This window comes from Psittacula echo (assembly GCF_963264785.1).
Source record: "Psittacula echo genome assembly, chromosome: 3".
Lineage (NCBI taxonomy): Eukaryota > Metazoa > Chordata > Aves > Psittaciformes > Psittacidae > Psittacula > Psittacula echo.
The window spans coordinates 95,893,974-95,919,598 of NC_137736.1; the positions used below are offsets into that span (position 1 = coordinate 95,893,974).

Sequence of the window (25,625 nt, forward strand, 5' to 3'; positions counted from 1 at the left end):
GAATTGTTTTCAATTGGTTTGTTGTCTTGAAGCCTGTTATTTAGCTTGCATATAAGAAAATAATTTTCTAATCCAAATGCTTATGGGTGAGAAAGAAATACATGTGATTAACAGGAGCGCCAAAGGAAAAAAACAAAGAGCCTTTTCTATGTAAAATATTTCTTGTGTAATGAGTGATATATTCAAACAAGCACCTTAGATCTTCTTCTCTCACTGAGTATCTCACACTTAAGTAAATATCTCTAGAAATGACAGCAAAATATTGCTCTCTTCTTGAGCATGGTTGAACATCAGTACTCTCTGACTACTTCGTCTGTTAAGCAGTGTGATTACATTAGATTCTTGTACCACCTCCTGAATCTGTCAGCTTACCGCCTTTGCCTATAAAACAGATACATTCCTGTGGTCTGTGTGCCACCTACCATGATAGGATCTTTGTTCAAACAGTAAAAACAAATTAAATTTCAGAAAGATGAGTTTTATAACATAGGAAATCAGCTTATAAACACAAAATATGAAAATATAACACATTCTTACCTATGCAGCTGTAGATACTCTCTGGGCCTGTTTAAAAGGTGAAGGAATCTGTCAACAACCTTGTTTTTTCCAACACCCTGTAAAAAATACAGACATAATACAGATGTATACATTTAAGAATTACAAACAAGGAAAAGATAACTTTCCAAAACTGTTAAAATATTCTCCATATTCCTTTAGAGGCAAATACAATTTCAATCCACATCAAAGAATTCTGAACACAATTTAATGATATGTATTTTATTTTATATATGTGTGCACGTATATATATCAATTTCCAAAATACTTACCCATCTTACTAGGAATAACCAGAAGCAGGATTGTGTCCCTAGAGTTATGTCACAAGTGCCGATGCATCCTTTCCACTAACACCACTTTTTTCCAGCCCTTTCATGCTAGGAAGCTGGCTTGACACTTCATAGGAAAAGGTAATTCTTGGTGGTCATAAGAAACGTCCTGTAACTGTCATGTGGAATAAGAGCATTGCCTTGGTAATATTTCCAGTTATGAAAGAAGGCCCAGATGGAGTCAGAGTTGGGTTGGAGAGCAAACTGGTCTACAACTCTTCTATCGCAGGATGTCTGCATTAGCAAGCTGTGCAGAATGATGACAGTGGATTTACGGAGTGAATCAGGTGTTGCTAACACCCTGATGTGTCCTGCACAAGCAGTTCAGGAGATGGCTCTTCAGCCTAGGCCTACCCTGGTCCCATGGAAGGAATTACCGCAGGGCATGAATTAGATGTGCTGCTGGAGAACATCCTCTACTTTAGTCTCATCCTAAGAGAATTGAGGTCATACGTCCCTTGACATGTATCAAAATGCAGTGCAGAGATTCCCTTCAAAAGTACATTCCTGTTCAGGAAAGCCCCATCCAGCCTGGCCTTGAACACTGCCAGGGATGGGGTATCGACAGCTTCTCTGGGCACCCTGTGCCAGTGTCTCACAACTCTCACAGTAAAGAATTTTTCCTAATGTCTAATCTAAACCTCCCCTCTTGTCAGCTTAAAGCCATTCCCTGTCACTAGAGGACAAGGCAGGCTAATGTAAGTGAAGACCAAGATGACAGGTCAGATGCACAAATTCTTATCCCTCCTGCAAGGACAAAGCTGCAGACTTTGAAGCTCCTAATGACAGTGAGATTGCCAAGGGTTGCAAAGGAGAAAGAAAAAGAATTTGTAGAAAGAAAAGTTCAATTGTAGCCCAGCCAAAAGCTGTTTGACAAGACACTGTCCCTCTGCTGAGATTCTAACTCTGCATGAATGCATCTAGTAGTCCACACCAGTGTAAAGAAGATAAATATAACCCACAGAAAGATTAAAGAGATTAGATTAAACCAACTTGAGACTCGCTAATCTGTTTCACTTGGCACTGAAACAGAATGGGAGCATTCAGAGCTGCTTACATTTATGACTGTAAGTTCTAGCTGAAAGATGGTAACTGCAAACTGTTTAAACTGCTCAGAATGGGACCACAGTCTCTCATCTACCTACATTTATGAGAATGGAGAATCATGCACATATGTGTAGTAGCTGAAATCATGGAAGGAGAGTTCTCACCACAAAAGCAGAGGGTAAAATGACGCAGAGCTGCCAAAAATAGAGCTTCCTATATTCTACCGAAAACTAGACTCCAACACAAGAAAGCCAACTAAAGTTAATGCTCTGCCACACTCTTCCTCATGAACCTTCTTCCATCTGATTCTTCAGAAGAATCTACAACTTTACACACAGGTGTAGTACGAAGCTGCAACACAATATCTATCACCAGTTATTTCTGAAAACTGACACTGGGAAAACAGTTCACTGCTTTGAAATAGGGGATGAAATTGTGCTAAAAGACTTTCAGGAACCTGAAGAACATACCCATTTGGAGGGAAATAAGCAACTTCAGGAACTGCATCAGAAGCATCAGAAGAAACCAGAAATGGGGTAAGAATATTCTAGTAGTGCACACGAACTGTTTTATTCCCATATGTTTCCTAATACCTGCAGTCAGATACTTAAAATCGTAAATTGGGAAATAAATAGGAATATTCCTAATGTCAAGCATGAAATACCCATGCTGAAAGCAGCTTCCTTTACTTCTCTCAAGAGAGCTAAAGACAACTGGGCAGATGACTCCATAGAATTTCTGTACCAATCCCTAGCAGATTGCATATCCTTTTTTCTTCACTGTGGGACTCTTGCCAGCTGTGTCAAGTACAAAGAGGAAGAAATAGATCAATATACTGAATTAATGTAAAACATACTTAATATCAAAGAAAATGCTTACTGCAATTAGAAAAAAAAGAAAGGCTTTCGTGTGCATTAAAAGAAACTGCATGTAGTTTTTATGTTTAGGATAGATTCTTAAAATGATACCCGGAAAGAATATTTTCCCAACTACAAAGTAACACTGCTAGATTTTTTTTCTCCCTGCACAGTTCCAATAGAAAAAGGACCAAATAGCTGGTTTTGTGTACTTCTATCCATGCTGTTATCATCAACTTTTAAGAAGAGTGCAACCCACTTCTGAGAGAACCCTCACAGGCCACAAGCATGGTGCAGGATGGGAAAGAGCAAGATTAATAACGTAACATAATAAAGTCAATGGGAGCTGACAAAGAGTGCATGACCACATCTTACTCTCTCTTCATTTGTTTTTGCCCATCTCGCCAGACTCCCCACACACCTCCTTTGATTTCATTTAAGCATACCTTGATTTCAGAATGTGATACTATTTAAAAGGTGCATGCAGTATTCTAAAGCCAAAAGGCATTCCCACCAGATTTTAGCTATTATAAACACATTAACATTGCCCAACTTCTAGACTGAAATGCTTCAGAGAGTACACTGTGTGCCTTCATAGAGGCTGTGGTGTACCACATTAAATCCTTGGCTGGCAAACTAGCTGGAGCAAAGTTCCAGTCAAAGCTCTTTGATTCCATCCCTCCACATTCCTACTTCATGACAAGTTACCACTTCTTTTTGTCCCAGTTACTTCACTGAGAACGCTCAGTATAGTTGAAAGGAAGAGAGACCAAAGCTACTCAGAAAGCTCATTAGCACCATTAAAAAACTGGAAAAAAGAGCTCAGATGAGTTCCTTCCTTAAGTACTCTTCATTAATGTGAGGCCAAAAAAAGTAGGTTTATTTCAAATTCACCTGACTTTCATGGGATAAAGAATATGCCTGGTAGTCTTCTTTAGACAAACAAGAAATGTAAAAAACACTAACCCATTTTGGAAATAAACCCCTCTGAAATGAGTTAGTGGCCCCTCAGAAACAAGAAACGACAAAAATGGCAAGAAAAGTCACTCTCCTTAACCCTGAGTCTATAACCAGTGCCAAGGCTCAAGTTGGATCTTCGACGCACCCACACAGCAGTCAACTACTTAAGCACAAAGAATCACAACTGCCTTTCATATGAACTTACTGAAGACTGAATTGAACTTGGCCTGGATTCAGAATGTCATCTCATGTAATTTGCAATTATTGCAGCCTAAGGTGATATTCAGGGGACAAAACAGTTCACCTTTAATACTTATTGTATGTTACTTACATACATCCTATTGCTGCTACTTCATTTAACAGAAATATATGCTAATTAGGGAGAAAAGAACATCTGTGTTGGTGTTTCAGCTGAACTGAATAAAACATTTCAGAAAGCAAATATCAGGCGATTTTTATTCTGTCAGACATATTGGGCAACTGAAACAGAAAAATGGGAAGTAAATATCTGCACTAATGAATAACAAAAAAGAAATTATGCAATTAGAAGGCAAAATAATCCCTTAGTTAAAAATTCTCCTGACATCATAAACACTTGCTTCCAAGGATAAAATTACTTAATCTTCTAGCAGTAACTGCAGTTTCAAATATAAACAAGGTTGTTACAAGTCCCAGGAGGCATTTTGCAATTCAGGATGCAGCTATTACAGTAGTGGGACAAATTTCTCCCCTGCACAGCCCAAGTAAGTCTATAAACTTATAGTCCAAAAGAACTGGACCCGAGTTTCTGAAATTAATAGTTTGCCTCTTAGAAAATAAAAAAACCCCATTACTGGGAAAAATGAAATCCAAACCATGCTGCCTCATTTTTATTTTCTTTTAAATGATTTGCAGGTCATACCAAGACAGTCAAAAGAGGTTGCCATGTTGTGCCTCTCAGTACTGCCCTTCAGCTGAGGCCGTGCAATCAAGCTTTTCCACTTCAGCACACAGCCATGTGCATAGCAGAGCACCTGTTTCATTACAAAAGAATGAAACTAATTTTGAAACTGGTGAAAAAAGCACTTTTTCACCTTAGGAAATGTGGGGGTTTTTTTTGTAATTAATTAAAAAAACCCGTACTATTAGGGAATGAAAGACAATCCTGACTTCTCATTAAATTTCAATATACAAAAATCTCATGTCAGAGTTCCCTGTGACTTCACAGAAAGAGTTATATCAATAGCAATCACAGAAACTTATGGTTGAACAATGAAAATTAAGAAAATGAAAATGCTTTTGCTAATGTATGGTTTCTAACAGTGGGTCTGGCACTGAACCACTTTCCATACCCACAGGTTGCCTGTTTCTGGCAACAAAAAATTTGCAAGAATGCATGCATTTTGATTGAGGCTGCTATTTTTAGCCCAGAGGATGTGTTTTGATTTTTTTAAAGAAACATACTACTATCAGCAGAGCAACAACCAACATCTACATAGAAATCTCTCAAGCATTCCAGGTGTTACTAAGCTCATCACTCCCTGCTTGGAACAAACGTCAATAACGAAGTGTAATAATCACAGATGTTGCTACCAGAGGACCACTGCAATAGACCCTATCATTGCCACCTTGATTCGATGCTAGCAACAAAGGAAAATACTTCCACAAAAGCAGTGGTGATTTAAGTCTTGCCTCTGCTGCAATCTATATATTCATCTGTCAGAACAGTAAGTATTCTGTGGTTTAATATCTCATTTTTTTGAGTTTATCATCTGGGGCACGCAAAAATCATGGTGATTTTAAAATCATAAAATTTCACCATAAGAACACATAAACCTAATTCTCTTACAGAAGTCATGAATGGAAAGTTTTGGATACATCTCTGACTACTGGTCTACAAACACTTGCAGAATTTATGCCTTTTGCTGACTTAAAGTATAACCTTCAACTCAGATCCCTGTCAGGCTAAATACTATCTTCACATTTCCAGCAACTTAAGACAGTTGTGGTTCAATGGAGAAGAGCATTTGAAAAATATGTAATGGAAAGAATCTGTGGGAAGAAATATCCAAAAGAAAAATCAGTTCATTGATTCTTTGTTAATTCTGGTTCTTCAACATAATTTGTAAAGTTAAATATTGTAAATGCAATACTGTAAGCAGAGATATATATAGCATGCCTACTCTCATATGTGCACATGTAGCAAGCAAAAGAGAAATATTTTTTAGAGTTTTTCACAACTGTTACACAGAATTCCTTAGGCAAAAAACATCACAGTATTTGGCCCAATTTAGCTCATTTGGAGCTCAGTTTCTTCATGCTCATAATAATAATAAATTTTTGGTTGAGGATAGTACATTCTTGCCTTGCAGAGGAAGATGTCCATTTTTACACAAGTTTAAGCAGGAAAACAAAGTCTATTTCTAGAAATGTTAAAATGCCAAGCATTTGCCACTTTAAGTTTTCTGGTGACTGCTATTATTACACTCACAGTATCTACTTAATTCAATTTCATAATGAGATAAGAAGATCACCTTAGAAAGAAAGGTCTATTCAAGCGTGTCCTTTTAAATATCTTTAAGACAAACTCAATCATTTGTCCTACTAAGTTCTTCAAGAATAAAATAAATTCCTAGTGGGAGACAAAGAGGTTATTTAAGTTGATCTCTCAGTTAAAGGCAGGCAGTGGAAAGGATGAAATTATTTCTTCTATCAGGGAAATAAATAAGCAAATGTGCCAAAATGCCATTACATTTCTGAGTTATTTCGATGTATTTGTGACAGTCTACTTGCCGTGGGCTTACACCAACATTTTTATTAAGTGCCGCCAGAGATTTTGGCATGGTCTTCTTTCTAATTATTTACAATAATCATAGAATTGTGGAATACCAGGTTAGAAGGGACCTCACAGATCATCTGGTCCAACCTTTCTTTGCAAAAACAGTTTAGACAAGATGGCCAAGCAGCCTGTCCAGCCTGGTTGTGTGTACTTGAATCAGAATAAAAAAATACGTATTATTTCAAAGATGTATTATGGAGTGGATAAGGGGTAGTGAAGAATTAATGAATGCTTTAAGGCATTCCATTTAATGAATGCTGTCAGGCATCACATGCAGTTCTTAGGGCATGGCAGAACTCCTGGATCTGGTACAAGCTGAATCTGTCCTGCTACACAAAACTGCAATTGTTCTGTTTTAGGTAACTCATAGTAGATCATGGTAAAAGTGTATTTTAAAGGTATCTATGTACTATATTCAAATTTATATTTATTCAAATTTATGATAGTTATGCCATATTTAGACAGTGAATGAAAACAGAGTAACTCAAAAAGCCAAAATGAACACACTTGTTACTGAATACTTCCAAAAGTAATGATTTGGGAAATATTATATATAGAAAATTTAAAATCACAAGACAAAATAAAAGTGTTTCAGCCACTGCTGTTTTCCAAGATTTCCACATGAACAAATTCAATTTATTATCATAGTTTCTCCCCTATTTACCAAAGATAGGAAATTCAAGGAGACAGTAAAAAATATCAAGCAGTGATATCCACAAATCGTACAATAACCATCAGGAAAAAAATTCACAAAAACATAGCCTAAATATTTTCCTTAGTAGTAAGAATAAATACTCCAGTCGGTCTTGTGAAGCCCAGGAGCAGCTATAAGAGCTATATTTAATATATAACTAAACAGTCACTGCAATGTTTGGAAAAACTAACCTTTACTAAATAGAACTCTTGCTGTTGTTTGCCTGTTGCTTACAGTAATAAATAGCTACTTACTCTCAGCCAATGAAGAAGCTGCTTTACAGCTGCTTTGAGAAACTGTAGATGGTCATAGTCAATTTCATTCACACTCAGACTACAGGCTCCTTCAGGAAGCAGTATCAGAGGCCATAGTTAAGGTACTGGCATTTCCTTTAACTGGAAGCTACTCTGTAGCTGAAAATTCGTAACTATCCACTGCCTTTCCTAAAGACCAAAAGAAACCTGTTTGCTCATATATGAAATGAAAGCACATTTTAGTTAACATCCAAAATAAATCAATGCACACTGTAAACCAGTATTTAGATGAAGAGGTATTTCATGGAATGCATTCATGATGTGAAATCCTTGACCATATAAGCTCCACGGAACACACGTGAATGAAGTGGGTTATAGCTTTCTTCTAAAGCTGAACACTTCTAAAGACGTCTGTAAGTATCTATTTGTCTTCAAATATTCCTCAGTTTCATTAAGAAAACCAATCCCAAACATCCACCAAGATAATTAAATTCTAATATAATGAATTTCAAATACTAGTTGTCAAAGTTCCTATCTTGAAAACAAGCTCGGTAAAAGACTCCCACCAGGTACTTTTAACTAAAAAAACTGCACAACAGACTACACTTGCAGACTTTGAAATAAAGAGGGAGGTCTTCTACTAACGGTAATTTTATATGTATTCATGTGTTATGAAAGAGGCAAAAGAGGAAAGAAAACCACAGCCAACCAAGCAAAACCAAATTCAGACTCTAAGAGAAAGACTACAGAGCAAGCCTTGCACAGCTGAACAGAGATACTCATATCATCATAATTTTGATGGACCAAGTTATGCTCTATTTAAATATCTAGGAAATGACACATGCATTCAAAGGGATGTTAGTCACATATTTTGAATAACCAACTTCAGAGTATTTGAATTGTCAGTTCTTTACATCAAACTTCCATGATTCACTTATTCACCAATAAGAAGTACAACAGAAAGTAACTCAAAACAGCACTTCGTATCTCCACAGAACATTATCTACTTCTTCCAAATGCAAAATACAGGTACACACCGTTATATGTATCCAGCAATAATACACAGACTGAACTGCTGAAGTAACTGAAAAGCAAAAAAAAAAAAATCCTATTTTTTTAATCACTTGCTTTAAAATGATGAAACCTCTCATATCTTCAAAAGGAATATATCTGCACAAAAGCATGAAAGCATATTGATGTAATATGGCTGCTTTTCAAGTACTTGAACAGGATTCATCACATGCTGCAGAAATGTACAGTGATATATTTAAGGAATTAGCCAAGCAATTGTTGGTGTGGTCCTAAAAGATTGCAGAATGGCAAATAGAACGTTCAAACTTAAAAATAGTTTTTCAAAAAAAAAGATAGGTGGCCTTTTCCTAGTTACGCATAAAATCAGCGTAACAAATAAGTAAAGAATAAACCTGGAAGTACTGAGAAGTATGCTAGCATTTGAAAAACAAAACCTGTACATATTGCTCATTTACCAAAGAGAAATCACAGTAAATCAATCTATTTTCCAACTGAATGATACAACTGAGCTGATGTCCAGAATCAAAGCGGTATGTTCCAACACTCCAACCCAGTTAAATCTTTTAACACTGTCTTCAATTAGTTTCATAAGCTTGGAGAAAATGTGGCACATATTAAATAATTAAAAATGAGTATACCACCGCTGGGGAAATACCTTATACCCTAAAAATCATACTTGCATTGTCTTCACAATTTGTCTGTCAAATTGGTAGAACATAGTAAGAAGGGCCCTGAGTGTGCTACCAGGTTCTTCAAGCTCTTCTCCCCCAGGGAGGGTTTTACTTGGCTGTGTCGAAGGTCAGCTCTGACATGGCATTGCTGCCTCCCTGAGTTCCCCTTCGCCCCCCATGATGTGGAAGCTGCATTTACACTTAGGCCCTTTTCTTGGTTCCTTCCCAACCTGCATTGCAGTGATGTACCTGGCCCTGTACCTTGCTGATCCCAGCCTGGACCTGCTGACTCGTCTTCCCAGGTGGACCTCAGACTGCCTTGTCATCATGGACCAGTCTGGTAGCCACTGGGCACTTGGCTGACCTGATCTTCTTATTTGGACACTGTGGGACCGCGAACCTTGTCATTAAGGACATGATCCCTGCCTCTGTTCCTCTGTGGAGCAGCCCACTCTTGCTATTCCCTGACAGCACGTTCGCAGGCAATTTGTATTACATAATATTTTCAACACCAACTAGGAAGCTGGCATAGAGAGCACTGTTTATGAAATAGTATAAATAGATCTTATTTCATTTATGAAATAGATTAGTTTCTATTTATGAATAGATGACACCTTTGGGGAGAATTTGACGTCATCCAGCAAAAGTCTACAAAGGTTTCAAGTACATCTTTGTAAATTCAAGCTGTTAAAAAGGACTCTTAATAGATGACACTGCATATAACTGTGCACTTCAATTTTTATATATGCGTATTAATAACAATTAGCATTATATATTCCTTGCCATGTAGGTTAGACCACTAGTATTTTGTGTTAGACTTTTTCCAGAGGCTATTGCACAACATAAAGAGAAACATCTGCTGGAAAATTATTGTGTCCTTGCTAAGGGAAAGCTAAACTAAACGGAGGTTACTTTATGAGTGAAAAACCAACCTGGCAGCTTGGGAAGTATCACTTCCCTGAACACTTCAAACATACAGAAGTAATAACAAAAGCTTTCTCTTTTCCCATACCTAACTGGTAAGGTGTATAATTCTGTTCAAGCCACCTAACAGTTCCAGTAACATTTTAAGATTGTTCAGAATAACAAAGATTTTCAAACACACCCAACTGGAGAACATTTGCCCATATCTCATCTTGGGGAGCCTATGAACTGTTAGGTGTCATGAAACAGGAATGACCAAATAAAGAACACAAGAGCCCCTGTGATCTCACCAATAGTCTCCATCAACGAAGATGCTAGCCAAAGAATAAAGTGAATCTGTACCTATTTTAGCAAAAAAAAATGTATTTTGCTATCAATAAATAATATTCAGATAATACTTATTTGAACACCTCTTACCTGCCACTGGGAATTTTAAAGGAGAGGTTTGATACATAGCCAAGAAGGGTAACCGAAGCCATTAAACTGAAGATTTTAATGGTAGTGATGTTAAACATAACTATTGAAGTTTTGACATTTTGTCTTCTGATAGCAATGTTAAAAAACATTTAAGGCATTTACATCTTCCACAGATATGTATCCATAAAACCCATGGACACTAGTAGTTAAAGAATTACAGAATGGGTCAATTACCTCAGTAGTACAAATGACCACGATTTCAATTCAGCAAACCAGAGATTTCCATGCATTCTAAGAGATGTTTAGCTCACCTGATTGCCAACTAAAAGCAGATGTTCTCCCAGCAGAAAGTCCTTGAGCATATCTTCCATTACCATCATGTGCTAGAGAAACAAAAATACAGTTTTCACCCGTTTTCATACACTCAAGTTTATGCATTCACTCATGATAGCAGTACAAAATGAACTTTACTTTCAGGATTTTGGGCAAAAATTTTTTTAACTTTATACTTACAACTTTTTATACCATAGCAAGAGTTTCTCAGCAAATAATAGCAGAAGGATTTCTATCCAGTGACCAAAACAATGAAACAAAAATACTAACTCTCCTTATATATTTCCTCTGCTCAAACTGACTGTGGGTGACTGATTTCCCTAAATATATTTAATTCTCTATAATCACTCCTAATGCATTTCCTTTTAGCCTCGTTGCATGCTTGTCACTCAGTGTGTAAGAACTTTCATTAATATGTGCATGACAATTTTCCAGCAATTGTACTAGGAAGAAGCAAAATATATAATGGTAGAACTATAGAGAAACCAAAGAGATGGAATAAAAAGCAGTTGACAAATATGTAAATTATACACACTTATTTTATTAAAGATTAAACACCAGGTCTAGCTTAATGACAGATACACTTTTCTATTCTAATCAAACTTTATTTCTGAGCGAAATAAAGTCAGGAAAATGCAAGCTCAAAGCTAAAGTGTTTATTATGTGTCTTACAACTTCTAACTTAGACTGCCTAACTGAAGACAAAGTGTTTTAAGTGTATTTTACATATAGCCAATATCATAAAAGGTAACACACAGTGTAGATCATTTAACCTTATCTTGCTCCTCACAAATAATTTGTTTAAAAGGATTGAATGGATTTAAGGATAATGTGGCAATGCAGACTATTTTACAAGCAATAAAGTTGTGTATATTCCTCCACTGTATCCAGCAAAAACAGGTCATCTGTAAGTAGGTCAGACAACCTACTTAGAGAAACGAATGCTTGCCTTTAGACAAACATATATATTTTTTCATATTATCATCTGATCTCTAGTACTTGAAAAAAAAATAAATCAGTAGCTTGCCTGCAATTTCTAAGCCTGGAAATGTTGAGTTTCTAACTGTGTGAAAAACATCTTAGGTTTCAAATCTCTTCAGAACAGAGGCTGGGGGTAGCAGAAGAAACTCATGTAAACAAAGCTTAATACCACAAAATCCTAACCAGGCATGTGAAAAGACTACTGAATGCTCGACACACAATTTAAGGAGACAATTTCAAGGCTAATTACTGTATTTTCTGGCATGCATATACAATGGCAATTTATAACTGATAAAAATAATTTTGACCAGATCCAGCACAAATTCTAGGAAGTTACAAACACAATTTACATTTTTTTATTTTATGGTTCAGGCATGAATACTTCCTACTGATGACTTCTTTTTTTAAATCCTAAATTACATGAATATGTGTACATCACAGTTCCCCTGCAGAACAGCTTAGCCACAGGAGACAGTATACATCGATACTTAGGTTTTTTGCACCAGGACCTAAATTAGCATTTTATAAGGATGCATGCAGACATTTCAGATTAATTACTTACACAAAGGACTTGTAAGTAGACACATCAATATTGTGTCAGCTTTATTGATCCCTGTTCCCCAAAGCCTGGCCTGAAAGTACCATTTGCTATATCACCTAAAAATTACTTCCACTTGTTGCAGACTAACAATATTGTGCCATGACAATGTCAAATTCCTCTGGAACATGATATGCTTAAAGACCAAATTCACAGAGACTAAAATTATGTATTTCTTTACATTGTGCAGCACTACAAAGAGCTGAGGATATATCTTTTTATCTGTTTCAATTTATTTCTGTAGCTTTTAGATAATGGAGAGGAAGTATTGCACTAGAGTCATAAATCAAATTTGTTCTCTAGCCGGTTTTCCTAAACTATCATTACAGCACTTGAATGACTGAATTACAACCTAGCAGTACAGAAAAGGAGAATTCATTTAGGAATGGGAACAGCTGTCCTGACTGGTATTTGGTTGTTGTTTCCTTCAGCATTCAGAGTGCATACATACCAGGGACAGATACAAAGCAGGTCATTCTCTGCAGCAATTTTAGCAAATGTTACCCAAATAAAACAGATGTATAATATCTGAACACAGGTTATATACAGTTTTCTGAAGCTATAAGCAAAGAGGTGGAAAAAGCAAGGCAGACTGTAAGTCCTAGCAAGACTCAGGATTTCATTTCCAACAGATCCAAACTAAGTATTTCCACGAACTGACAACACAGACAATATCTCACATAAAAAGTGAGTGGGGAAGATGAAGAAGTCTGTCATCTGTTCCCCTTGCACAGCCTGTCATCACCTTCAGTAGGTGATACCCATGGAGCATAGTCTTGCAAGTGAGGAAGGAAAAAAAGAATAGGGGAAAGAAAAAAAAAGGGAAAGGAAAAGTAAGGAAATCCACACAAGGTCTCTAAAAGAAAAATATTTCACAAGATTCCGCTACCAGTGTGGCCTCTCAGTGGCAAAATATCCTAAAAGGTAACAGAGAGGGTAATTTTCTTGCTATGGATACCCTTGTCTGACAGTTTTGAGGCTTTCGTGCTAGATGGAGAAGAAAGCCATAGTACACCTACCTCTACAAAAGGGGTGGTGTGAAACAGAAACCAAAAAACCCCAGAGTCATCAAGCCCTTCCTATTTCTTGTGTTCATCAATTACTCTTACTTTTTGCTACTATGAACTAACTAATGCTAGCTACACTAATGAGTAATTCATAAGCTAAATAAATTACAATAAATAATTAATAACCCATTATCTCAAAGCAAATTACTCTTTGCCTTGCTTTTCAAACATTAAAGAGAGGTACAACGTCATGCAACAAGCCTGTAAAATATGATCTCAGGATAGAAACGATAATACAGCCCCAAGAGAGGAACAGTCCAGAGGCAAGAAAAAAAAAATAAAAAAAAAAGTAAAATCACTCAACATCTGATCAAATCATTCTAAATAAAATTTAGTTGCTGCTACTTCATATTTCATGAATGTTCAACAGGACTGTCAAAATCTCTTCACAAAGTGATGGTGAAGACACATCATTGAATGTGAATTGAATGTGACTTCACATTTGAAATGAGCATGAAATCCTCTGAGAAAAAAATTATCCTAAAGAAATTCCCTGAGAAATATACCCTTAAAACTGAGTTAGTACATTATTTACTATATATAACCCCCATTTTTAAGAAAGGGAATATGAATGAACTGGGGAAATACAGACCAGTCGATCTCACCTCTGTGCCTGGCAAAATCTTGGAGGAGATTCTCTTGGAAGGCATGCTAAGGCGCATGAAAAACAAGGAGGTGCTTGGTGACAGCCAGCATGGCTTCACTAAGGGGAAATCCTGCCTGACCAATTTGGTGGCCTTCTATGACGGGGCTATGAAACTGATGGACAGGGGCAGAGCAGTTGACGTCATCTACCTGGACTTGTGCAAAGCATTCAACACTGTCCCACACGACATCCTTGTCTCTAAATTGGAGAGACATCAATTTGATGGGTGGACCACTCGGTGGATAAAGAACTGGCTGGATGGGCGCACGCAAAGAGTTGTGGTCAATGGCTCGATGTCTGGCTGGAGACCAGTAATGAGTGGTGTCCCTCAGGGATCGGTGTTGGGACCGGTCTTGTTCAACATCTTTGTCGGTGACATGGACAGTGGGATTGAGTGCGCCTGCAGCAAGTTTGCCGATGACACCAAGCTGTGTGGTTCAGTTGATACACCGGAGGGAAGGGATGCCATCCAGAGGGACCTCGACACACTTGTGAGGTGGGCTGATGCCAACCTTATCAAGTTTAACCATGCCAAGTGCAAGGTCCTACACCTGGGTCGGAGCAATCCCAGGCACGGCTACAGGTTGGGCAGAGAAGAGATTCAGAGCAGCCCTGCAGAGAAGGACTTGGGGGTGTTGGTCGATGAGAAAGTGAACATGAGCCGGCTTCAGTGTGCGCTCGCAGCCCAGAAAGCCAACCGTATCCTGGGCTGCATCAAAAGGAGCGTGACCAGCAGGTCAAAGGAGGTGATCCTGCCCCTCTACTCTGCTCTCAGGAGACCTCACTTGGAGTATTGTGTGCAGTTCTGGTGCCCTCAACAGAAAAAGGACATGGAACTGTTGGAACAAGTCCAGAGGAGGGCCACGAGGATGATCAGGGGACTGGAGCACCTCCCGTATGAGGACAGGCTGAGAAAGTTGGGGCTGTTCAGCCTGGAGAAGAGAAGGCTGCGTGGAGACCTCATAGCAGCCTTCCAGTATCTGAAAGGGGGCTACAAGGATGCTGGGGATGGACTCTTCATCAGGGACTGTAGGGACAGGACAAGGGGTAACGGGTTCAAACTTAAACAGGGGAAGTTTAGATTGGATATAAGGAAGAAATTCTTTACTGTGAGGGTGGTGAGGCACTGGAATGGGTTGCCCAGGGAGGTTGTGAATGCTCCATCCTTGGCGGTGTTCAAGGCCAGGTTGGGTGAGGCCTTGGGTGACATGGTTTAGTGTGAGGTGTCCCTGCCCATGGCACGGGGGTTAGAACTAGATGATCTTAAAGCCCTTTCCAACCCGAACTATTCTATGATTCTATATATGAGCATGCACAGGAGTACACATTTAACAGACTTTTTATATCTCAGAAGCCAGAGTTTCATACTTACTTGTGCATTTTCATAGAACAAAACATCAGGCACTTTCATTTTCTCAGCTGAGTTATAAATCGGCATCGTCACAGACCCTATCTTCAGAATCCCACTGTTTATTTCACCTAGATATTTTCCAGGAAACAAGCAAATGCATTACTTACAGCGTCCTCTGAACAGACATGCCATCAGTCCCCAACACTTGCAACAAACAAGTTACAAATTTTAACAAGGCTGTGGGTTGCAGTAAATGATTTCTATCTAAAGAAAGAGAATGCTTGAAAGAGTATCCATTAACAAGAGATTGCCTTAGAATTCATTTTAATGCTTTTTGAAATTTCAGAGAAGTCCATTACAATAAACAATGAATAGGTGACCTTATGGAAAAAGTACCATGAAAAACAATGGAAGTTGTGACCACTGCTTTGGTTTAATTTCATACTCTCATTATATTATTGGAAGATCACTAATATTCCAATAGTAAGTGAGCACCTGTGGGAATGCTGGGCTGAGAGCCGGGGCCAACCCACCACAACACTATGGAGTCACTGCGGATTCTCCCTTTCGGCACTGCAGGTTTGCTCAGATGGATTAATACCAGAACACGAACACATTTAACATTTTGGTGAAAACTGGCTAAATTTGTATGCATTGAAATACTCTTCAACTAGACCTCTGAAAGAAAGAGTGCATTAGAAAAATTTCTTGGATTAAAAGAACCATAAATTCTGTCCCTAGGAAAATAACAACTCTGTGTAAATAATAATAGTGTGCAAAAAAAATCAGTAATTTTTTTTTTTGCCACTAATTTCTAAATCTAGTATGGTGTAAAACTAAAAATAGACTGAATTCTAGACACTTGTTTTTAATTGTTCACCTACAGAACAAAAAGAAAATTCAAGGGATGTGTGCAGATTAGAAAAAGAATGGTAAGCAGCTAGTATCACACAACTGGCAAGAGTTAGAATTCTTTTATATATACAGATTTTATAGATACAAAATAATGCAAATACAGATAAAATGGACGGCTGCATACGTATACGTGTGTGTATGTATGTATATACATATGGCTGCACATACATATTATACTGTGTATAATAAATTAATATAGCTGTATCTATACATGTATTTTTATATATACACACACAAATAAAATCTATAAAACCATATGAATTAAAACCAATGATGTGTTTAGTACTGCAAAGATTTAACACAGAAGTCAAATACATCCCAGAACTGAGAATAAACATACAGAAGAATGACAGCAGAGATAACACTGGTGAAGTAGAGTGAAGGAAAAGTTAAGCGAATGGAAAATGGCAAATTGCTCAAAATGTGCTGCCTGACAGTAGATATGAAAAGACATACAGCTAGCATGAAGACCAAGGGTCACACAGGAACGAGAAAGCAGAGGCGAGAAAAATGGCAGAAACAGAAAGGCTACTGCAAACAAGTACAAGTTGTTTAAGGTAAAGAAACAAAGATCTGCTCGATAAAGGTGACATGTAACAACCACAGAGATTTAAAGAAGGGAAACTAACAGAGAAGCATGTGCCAGAATGAAAGCAAAACATAGCCCAAGACTTTTACAAGAAAAATCTTGATTTTAACAGTGGAGAAAAAGAAGCAGTGGTAAAAAACAGAACAGAGAAATATTAAGAGCAAATGAAGACTGTAACTGTACAGAAGAGTAGCTACCACTGATGGGGGGAAAAAAAGAAGGGAAAAGAAAAAGCAGTCCAAGACAGCCCAAGGCCATAGATCTTTTAGACTGGGAAACACATAAACGTGATCGAGAACAAAATTCCATCAGCTGGGAATACAGCAGACAATATAAATGTATCAACATACTGAGAGCAGCACTGCATTCTGACAGAACAAAGTCAAAGGGATATAAGTGAAGCAAACAACATTTAATTTTGAGGATAATTAATGCACCTGTCTATGCTCAACCATCTGAGTAAGAGCAAGGCAAAAGATGGCAGAAGCTTACATGTGTAATGCTTTTCCTCTAGCTTCTTCGTGTCATCTGGACTTGTCTCAATACCACAATCCTGCAGATTTTTATGTAAAGCTGATCTGGCAAGGTTTGGTAAAAACCTAAATGAAGAAAAAAAATAAGGAAGTTGTAGCTTAAGGATTTAAGTTTTTAGTATTTTCCATAACCTAAAAATCAGTATGGAGCTTTACTTTGATCTCCAAACCCTGAATTCCTTCACACTCAAATAGTCTTCAAGATTTAACCTGTCCTTATAGAGAGAAACTGAGCTTCTTCCACAGGCAATGAACGACATTTGTGGCCCGTGCTCCTTTTAAAAGGCTTCAGTGTTCCCAAATATTGCAAAAGGGTTGGAATGTAGGATGGGTTTAGGACTGGAAGTATGTAATGTCCTCATTCCACTGCCAGTAAGAGCTACAATAGAAACACTGTTTTTTCTGGAAATACCTCTTCTCTTGACTCAGTTCACTTGGACCCCAGGTTCCAAAGAGCAAGAGTAAGCTTTGAGGTGTCCTGAACTAGGCCCTTTCACAGTTTTGAAACCTTTTGATAATTGCAATTTGCTTTCTTTTGAAAAAGAAAACAAACAAACCCCCTAGATATTCATGACTTTTCTACATACAGCTTTCAGAACTGGAATCAAGCCTCCACCAGACATCAGTCACGCTAGACATTAATATAACTCCACTATGAGTCTTTTGAGGCAGTGAAGCAATGCTGATTATGGTGACCTAATTTATATAATGTAATGAAATATTTTCATGAAGATGAGAAAGGAGAGGTATGTAATTTCCACTTACCTCTTAGGTTTGAGAACACCACAGAAATACTTCTGAAGAAATGACAGACTTTAAGGAGCAAGTCAGAAATCATATTATCTACTAAAATGCATTAAAAGCTATACTGCACATTAGCAACTGACCAAGAAGCTCTTGAACTTCAACCAAATCTAGCACTTTTACCTGGAAAGGCAGGCTTTATTAACAGCATAATAGAGACTTTCATTTGGATGTTGTGAGAGTCGACGACAAATTCGTAATAGTTGCCGAGTAGATAAAGATGAAGCGAGTGACTGTGCCTGTCAAAAAACAGAAGGTACTTACATTATTTCATGTTTGGGACTGGATCTCAGCGATTTAAACCAAATAAGTACTGAGAAAAAAGTAATCCAAAAGAATTATTTCAATTTTTCTCCTAATTCATAGGTGCTTTCTGTCTCCTTCAGCAACTTGCGCTTTTTAATCACTGAGCTTGTATTTCTGTATTTGTTGCAACAGTTCACTGCCATGGAAATCATGATGTCATCAAAAGCTTAGCCTTATGATTTCACTTGATAAGCAACAGGGAGAAAAATGTGCTGATAACTGAATTTTATTAGCTATATAAAACCTAACACTAGACAATATTAACAATAACAAGGAGGTCAGCCACTGTAAAAAGATCAATATGCTAAAAACTCATCTGCTTTTCACAAGCTGAGTATGTGCTCCACATGTAATGCTCTGGCAAAAGGGTCTGGCAGGATTCTTGGACATATAAACAAGACAACACTGGGCAGCAGTAAGGAGATTGTATCACCTCTGCACACGCCTTCTGGGCGGGCTGTTACTGGAACACTGTGTCCATTTCTGTTGTCGACATGTTAAAATAAATGCTAAAAACTGGACAAGATTCAGTAAAGAGTTACAAAAATGATTCAATGCCTGGGAAAGCAGACCTCAAATACAGCAAGATTTAATAAATAAATAAACAAACACCCCAAACAAGTGACCATGTATTTAAAGACAGATTTAAAGACTGAGAAAGAAATCATTCTATAATTATATCTACCGGATGAAGGTATCTAATACAAACAGGTTCCTTATTTTAGCAGGAAACTCACAACAATGAGTGTGATCTGATAAGTCACGCCATGCTTTGCCTGGGTCAAGTGAAATAGCTTAATTAGGCAATTTAGGTTTGGGTCATATAAATGATTTCTAACTGCATGATAATTATCTTAATGTATTATGCTGTTTCAACTGGAAAAAAATCCTGAAATTCCCCATCTGCAAGAAAAACCCAGAGAAAAGCAACACGATAAGAATTTCAGAATCTTCCCCCCTCCTTTAATAATTATTAAGCATGAGAAATGTCTTAACACCAATTCTTTCCCCTAGAAAACTGCAGTTTTGACAAACAGACATTAATATTAAAAAAAAAAATCAGTTCTATGCAATTGTACAAAACTATTCTCAAATGCTGAGACAACAAAGGATAATACTTTTTAGCATAGCTCTGAGCAAGAATTAGTTCGATTGGACAAACAGCAAAGGTTACTACTGTTGCTCCTTCTGCTTTCATTGTCAGGAATTTGCAAAGCATCTTCTGAACCACTGTAGTTTATCACCCAGCATTACGGACACTTCGATGTAGGGGATGGCATTTCAAGTGTTATTTCAAGACCTACTCAGCCATGTGTGAAGCATGAGCAAAGGAGAGGGGTGAGTGCTGTATCCTTGTTATCCCTGCTCACTAGTCAGAACCCTCGCTGGCTTACGAGATCACATTCTGTTTCCAAAAGTATCTTAAACAGCAGAAAAGTTCTCAAGTAGAGTGAGGTTTGGCAGATAAGCAATCCTCCTAACTTACAAGCTATGGGGCTGCACTAACGGAGAATGGCAGCTGGGCATAGTAACTGAGGTAGTATATTTCATACATTGTGCCACTTTGATAAATCTTATCTCTAAGGACACGGGCATTTTAAAGTCTAAATAATATACAGTATCACATCCTGCACTGAAATAAATAAAAATAGAGGACAGGCCACAGAGGAAGGAATATATTACATCTTCTGAATATTTGCAACTGGCAATCAAAGTTTTGGGAACAAAATTTCCTCTTTTCTCTTACTGTTTTGCCTTTTTTGTTTTTCAATATTTTATATTGAACAACTGTAAGCTCAAAATTGTGTTAGCGTCAGTTTTCGTATTATGTATCTATGAGGCATCTAATTCAACAGGATCTGGACAGTAGTCTCTAGATTCTATTGTAAATCAAGCAAACAATTGCCATGACGCAGAGAACGCCCACAAGCTGAATAGTCTACAGGTATTCTATTGTTAACAGAACCATTTTAAACAATGCTTAATATTTCAGGATAATCTCTGGCAGAGGCTTACATACTTAGGCAACTCTATAAATAATCTTGAGTTACCTAAGGTACACATTTCAGCTCTCCACACAGGTGTGCTATTCCCAACATTGTCTCATGTCACTGCTCATCTACAAGAATCTTCCCTCAATCCATACTGTGACTTACTTCTCATCCAACATCATATACTTAACACAGGTATTTCACAATGCTATAGACATCCACATGCATAGAAAGGATTTTTGTAATGGTCTGTTCAGGCATGGTGTGTTCCAAGTATGTCGAAAACAATATATTTATACATTAGCTGTAGGAAGTAAGTCCCAAAGGTGTACCCAAAAGTCAACAGTCAATTTTTTTACTTTTAAGCTCAGGAGAGCATGACAGCCTCTCTCAGCTTCTTAAATAGTAATACTGTAAAAACTATTACCGATGCTAGAATCATAAAAACTAAGGGGAACAGATTACATTTGCATACCAGTTAAACTGCTGCATTCCATGTACGTTTTAGTTACATTAAAAACATCCACTGTTTTAGTAGCCATAAAAATAATCTGGTTTTTTGTTTTTTTTTTTACCCACCATGAGGTGACTGTATCTTTTCAAAGAATTCTGTGGTTTCTATGTAAGCAGGACTTACTTTTCTTGACAAGACTGCTTTAATAGAATAGCCTGTAGCAGTAATGCAGCAGAGTTTATAGAATCACAGAATGGTTTGAGTTGGAAGTGACCTAAAAGGTCATCTAGTTCTAACCCCCCTGCCATAGGCAGAACACTTTTCACTAGACCAGGTTGCTCAAAGCCCCATCCAACCTGGCCTTGAACACTTTCAGGAATGTGCCACAGCTTCTCTCAGCAACTTCTGGTGCATCACCATCCTCACAGTAAAGAATTTCTTCCTAATACCTAATCTAAATCTACCCTCTTTCACTTTAAAGCCATTCCCCCATTTCCTATCACCACGTGACCCTGTAAAAAGTCCCTCACCATATTTCTTGTAGGCCCCCCTTAGGTACTGGAAGCTGCTCTAAGGTCTCTCCAGAGATTTCTCTTCTTCAAGCAGAACAAGCCCAACTCTCAGCCTGTCTTCTTAGAAGAGGTGCTCCAGCCCTCTGGCCATCTTCATGTCCCTGCTCTGGACTCACTCCAGCACTTCCATGTCCTTCTTATGCTGGGGGCCCCAGAGCTGGATACAGTACTCCAGGTGGTATCTCAAGAGAAATGAATATAGGGGGAGAATCTCCTCCTTCGACCTGCTGGTCACGCTCCTTCTGATGCAGCCCAGCATGCGGTTGGTTTTCTGGGCTGCAAGCACACACTGCTGGCTCATGTTGAGCGGAAGCTCATCAGCCAACACTCCCAAGTCTTTCTCCCCAGGGCTGCTTTCAATCAGTCTCTGTCCAGCTCTGTCCAGCATGTATTTGTGCTTGGGATTGCCCAAGAAGTTCTGGTGATTAAAGTGAAGTAATCAAAAAATATTTGGACACACATGATCATACCCATACCTATTCAAAAGGCAGCTCAAGCATGTTTTACTGAGAGCCACGTACCTAAACCCACTGACAACGTATACTGTTCTGCCTGGCTTCTTTGGGATTCAGGCAATTTCCTAAAATCTTTACTTACGCAGATTCTAAAAATGAACATCATAAATCAAAAAAGTTTATAGTACGCAGTGCAGTAATTGCCAGCAATAATTTTCTGGGGCTGGTTTTCCAATCCTCAGGTGGAGCCCAAAATGAGCCAGAAGCCTTTGAAGTAACACTATAGCTTAGCATGCTTCACCCAGCCTTTGTTAAAACAGATCATTCACAGCAGGAGAATGTACATTTGAAAAGAAAACAAAACCAAAAACCAATCCCAGCCAAAAGAAAAGGGCTCACCGTGGTGTCATTTGTCTCCCGAAGCTTGTGTGTTAATGACAACAACTGCTCCACAGCAACACTGGGTACATTTGGAATCTGGTTGAACAAAAACCAGTATTAATCTTACTGAAATATATGCAAGTTCCATGTACAGCTACACACAGATGCAATAAGCATAGTTACTGCAGTTGCTTTATATCAACCAGAAAGGAATGCAATTTTGGCAAAGAACATCTTTTCTATTACAGCATCATTTAATATCACAGAAAGAATGCTAATTTATATCAAAACCATTTCAGATAAGCAGATACGCTGCTTTGGTAAGCTTTGAAAATGAAGACATGCTAGGCAGAAACAGCAAAATATTTTTTATGTAGTAAATAATCACGTTCAGTAAGCAATAGTCTGTAAGTGCCTTAAATATTGAACATACTTACCATCTTTTTTATAACTTCAATTTCCTCACTCTTACGTAAAGATCGAACATTATGAAAAAGAAACAGCGTCAGAATCTCCGGACCCAGCCACTGTTGGGTGCTACTTCCAACGACAGGAGGTTCTGCTAAGACCACTATTCTGAAAGAAGGATGGATAGGAAAGATAGACCTGCAAAATAACAGTTAATAAATGCATTACCTCTCTTAAGCAGTGAATAGCAAATTCAGTTTTTACAACAGGTGAAAAAAGGAATTAAATCATTGTACTGAATCATACCACAGTCTATTCAGATAATTTGCAATGTAATTTTATCTTTTAAAAAAGACAAAGACTGCAAAAGTGACCTGCAATTTTATAAATTTACAGGGGTTTTACGCTCACAAGGGTACTGAAGTCTCCTCATCTGCAACAGGATCTTCATACCTCAAGGTGAACAAATACCAGCAACTAAGCTACAGTCTACTGGGCTGTATGTCTGAAATGGACACATCTCACTCATCTGATGGACTTTTACAAGTGCTTTACCTAAAGCAGGGTGTCTCACAGGCAAATCAGGGATGGAACAAGATCTACCAGAGCTGCAGTAATGACTAACTTCTTTTACTCGATTAGGCTGACAAGAAATGATGACATAGATATTGGCCATCATGAAGAGGTGGATTTATTAACAGCTTAGGAACATTTCCCTTACTGATGCTCTTTGTGGCCCTTGGAAAAATCACCTAGACTCTTGGGATGGTATTAATACATCCAACTTCAGAAAATTCCTGAAAATTATACTTCAAAGTCCAAACCAGTCACTCCACCCTGGCCTTGTTTTAGACTCCACATGAGGAGACGGGTCGCTCCAACAGCAGATTAATACTTAAAAGAACTTAAGAAATGCCCTGCTGGGTCCTTCAATCTACCCAACTCACCACACTTTCTGTCTCTTATTACAACAGCTAGAGATACTCCATGAGGAAAACACATCAGTCTAGCCACTACCAGTATTCTGTCCCCTCATACTCTCCCAGCACCCACAATCACATCTTCAAAGACACTGGAGGGTAGATCTTTATTGCTTTAATGTCCATTTATCCACAAGTTTGTCTAATCCCTTTATGAAGTTCTTCATCCTGTCTGCCTCCACAACTTTCTGTGGCAACACGTACACTGTTCATGGTTGTAAAACGTACTTTCATTACTTTTTTAAGTCTTTATGGAACTGATCTGCTAGCTTCAGTCAGTGTCCCCTAGTTCACGCTGCAGGATTTAGTGACTAACAGTCTCCTAGACACCTGCCTGTTTGAATCCACTTAAGATAATGGGATCTCACTGTGAGCAACACACACACTTAAATACACAACTCTTAGATGTGTGTGTTGGCACAGTAGAAGATCACTGTCTTGGTTTTCAGTACCTTTGCCTTCTTCACGTATTTTGTTTCCCGCATCTATGCAATATTACCACCTCTTCGGACTGTGAATTTAGTGGTACTCACTAATCAGCACAACTGCATGATCTTTAGAAACAGGTAGAGTTAGACGTCAGATACAAAAGCCAGTCAAACTGTTCAAGGATGGCCTTTTTTCAACAATTAATTTCACAGTACTCTTACTAAAATTGGAAATGTTAATTTGGAAATAGCAAGTGAAATTTAATTAGACAGCTTATATTTCTGGATATGTCTGTTATCATGCAATTTAAATTACTATATTTAAAATCAGAACACTTGGAGGCAAGTATTCCTCCTGGTTAAACTGGGGGGGGAAATGATGGCAGGAGCAATGGAATCAGAAAACAGACTATGACCATGAAACATAAATTAACAAATCTACTCATACTTGGCTTATCTGTTAGTCACAACAATAAAACTGTGATACAACAGAGTGATTACAGCAGTTTCTTATATCAAAGCAAACACAGGGGGTGGTATGAGTTATTCTCAGCTGAAAGTCATAAGCCTAGAAGCTACTCCCTGATTGATAAAAATAGAAATAGATGTCTGAAAACATCACATGAAAGAGGAACCAATGGGAATGTCACTGTCACTAAGCATAAAAGGTCAGGGAACATTAGCCAACCTTATTAAAGAAGAAAACTTTCTTAGATAAGATAAATACACATACTTCCACACTCCCCACTTATTACCAATCCCCCATCTGCTGAGAAGTAAAAGAACACTCCTGCAGAAATCCACCAAATTCAAACAAAGAAATTCTGGTCCCTCTGTAATACCATAGGGGAACACAAGAAGCAGTCAGCTTTCCCTAATAGAGGGAACACATTTCTCTTGTACCTCCATGTCCCTGCCTAACTCAAAAGGCATGGTGAGGACAGCCAGAAAGGGAAAAGAGGAAGGACAGGCAATGCAAAGTCAGGGCAAGCTGACTTGCTGATATCTATTAAAGTCACTGACGTCCTCTCTAGATTTGGACATATCACACCATCACTGCTGTAGGTTTCCAGTTTGCAAACATGAGTAAAACTATTTGGCTACTTCAAAAGACTATTGTTTGGACTTATGTTTGCGGTGATGCAAATGTCAAGCTAAGTGTATTATTAAATACCTTAAATAACCCAGTCCTGCAACACTCTGAAAGTTCCCAGCTTCCATTAGCACAACTGAAGAGCTTAAGGTTGTACGTAAGCTTACAGTATTATAGATCAA

The 25,625-nt window shown here is 38.0% G+C and overlaps 1 protein-coding gene across 1 annotated transcript in view; it reads right to left on the bottom strand.

Moving 5' to 3' along the window:
- Positions 1–25,625, bottom strand: part of VWA8 (von Willebrand factor A domain containing 8) — a gene marked incomplete at both ends in the record, with an annotated part of 186,731 nt that overhangs the window by 95,454 nt on the left and 65,652 nt on the right. Inside the window, 7 exons of the mRNA XM_080612926.1 lie at positions 538–614; positions 10,870–10,941; positions 15,556–15,662; positions 17,531–17,637; positions 18,499–18,614; positions 22,553–22,630; positions 22,972–23,140. Of these exons, the coding sequence (XP_080469052.1) occupies positions 538–614; positions 10,870–10,941; positions 15,556–15,662; positions 17,531–17,637; positions 18,499–18,614; positions 22,553–22,630; positions 22,972–23,140 (726 nt within the window). The remainder of the gene's footprint in view (positions 1–537; positions 615–10,869; positions 10,942–15,555; positions 15,663–17,530; positions 17,638–18,498; positions 18,615–22,552; positions 22,631–22,971; positions 23,141–25,625) is intronic.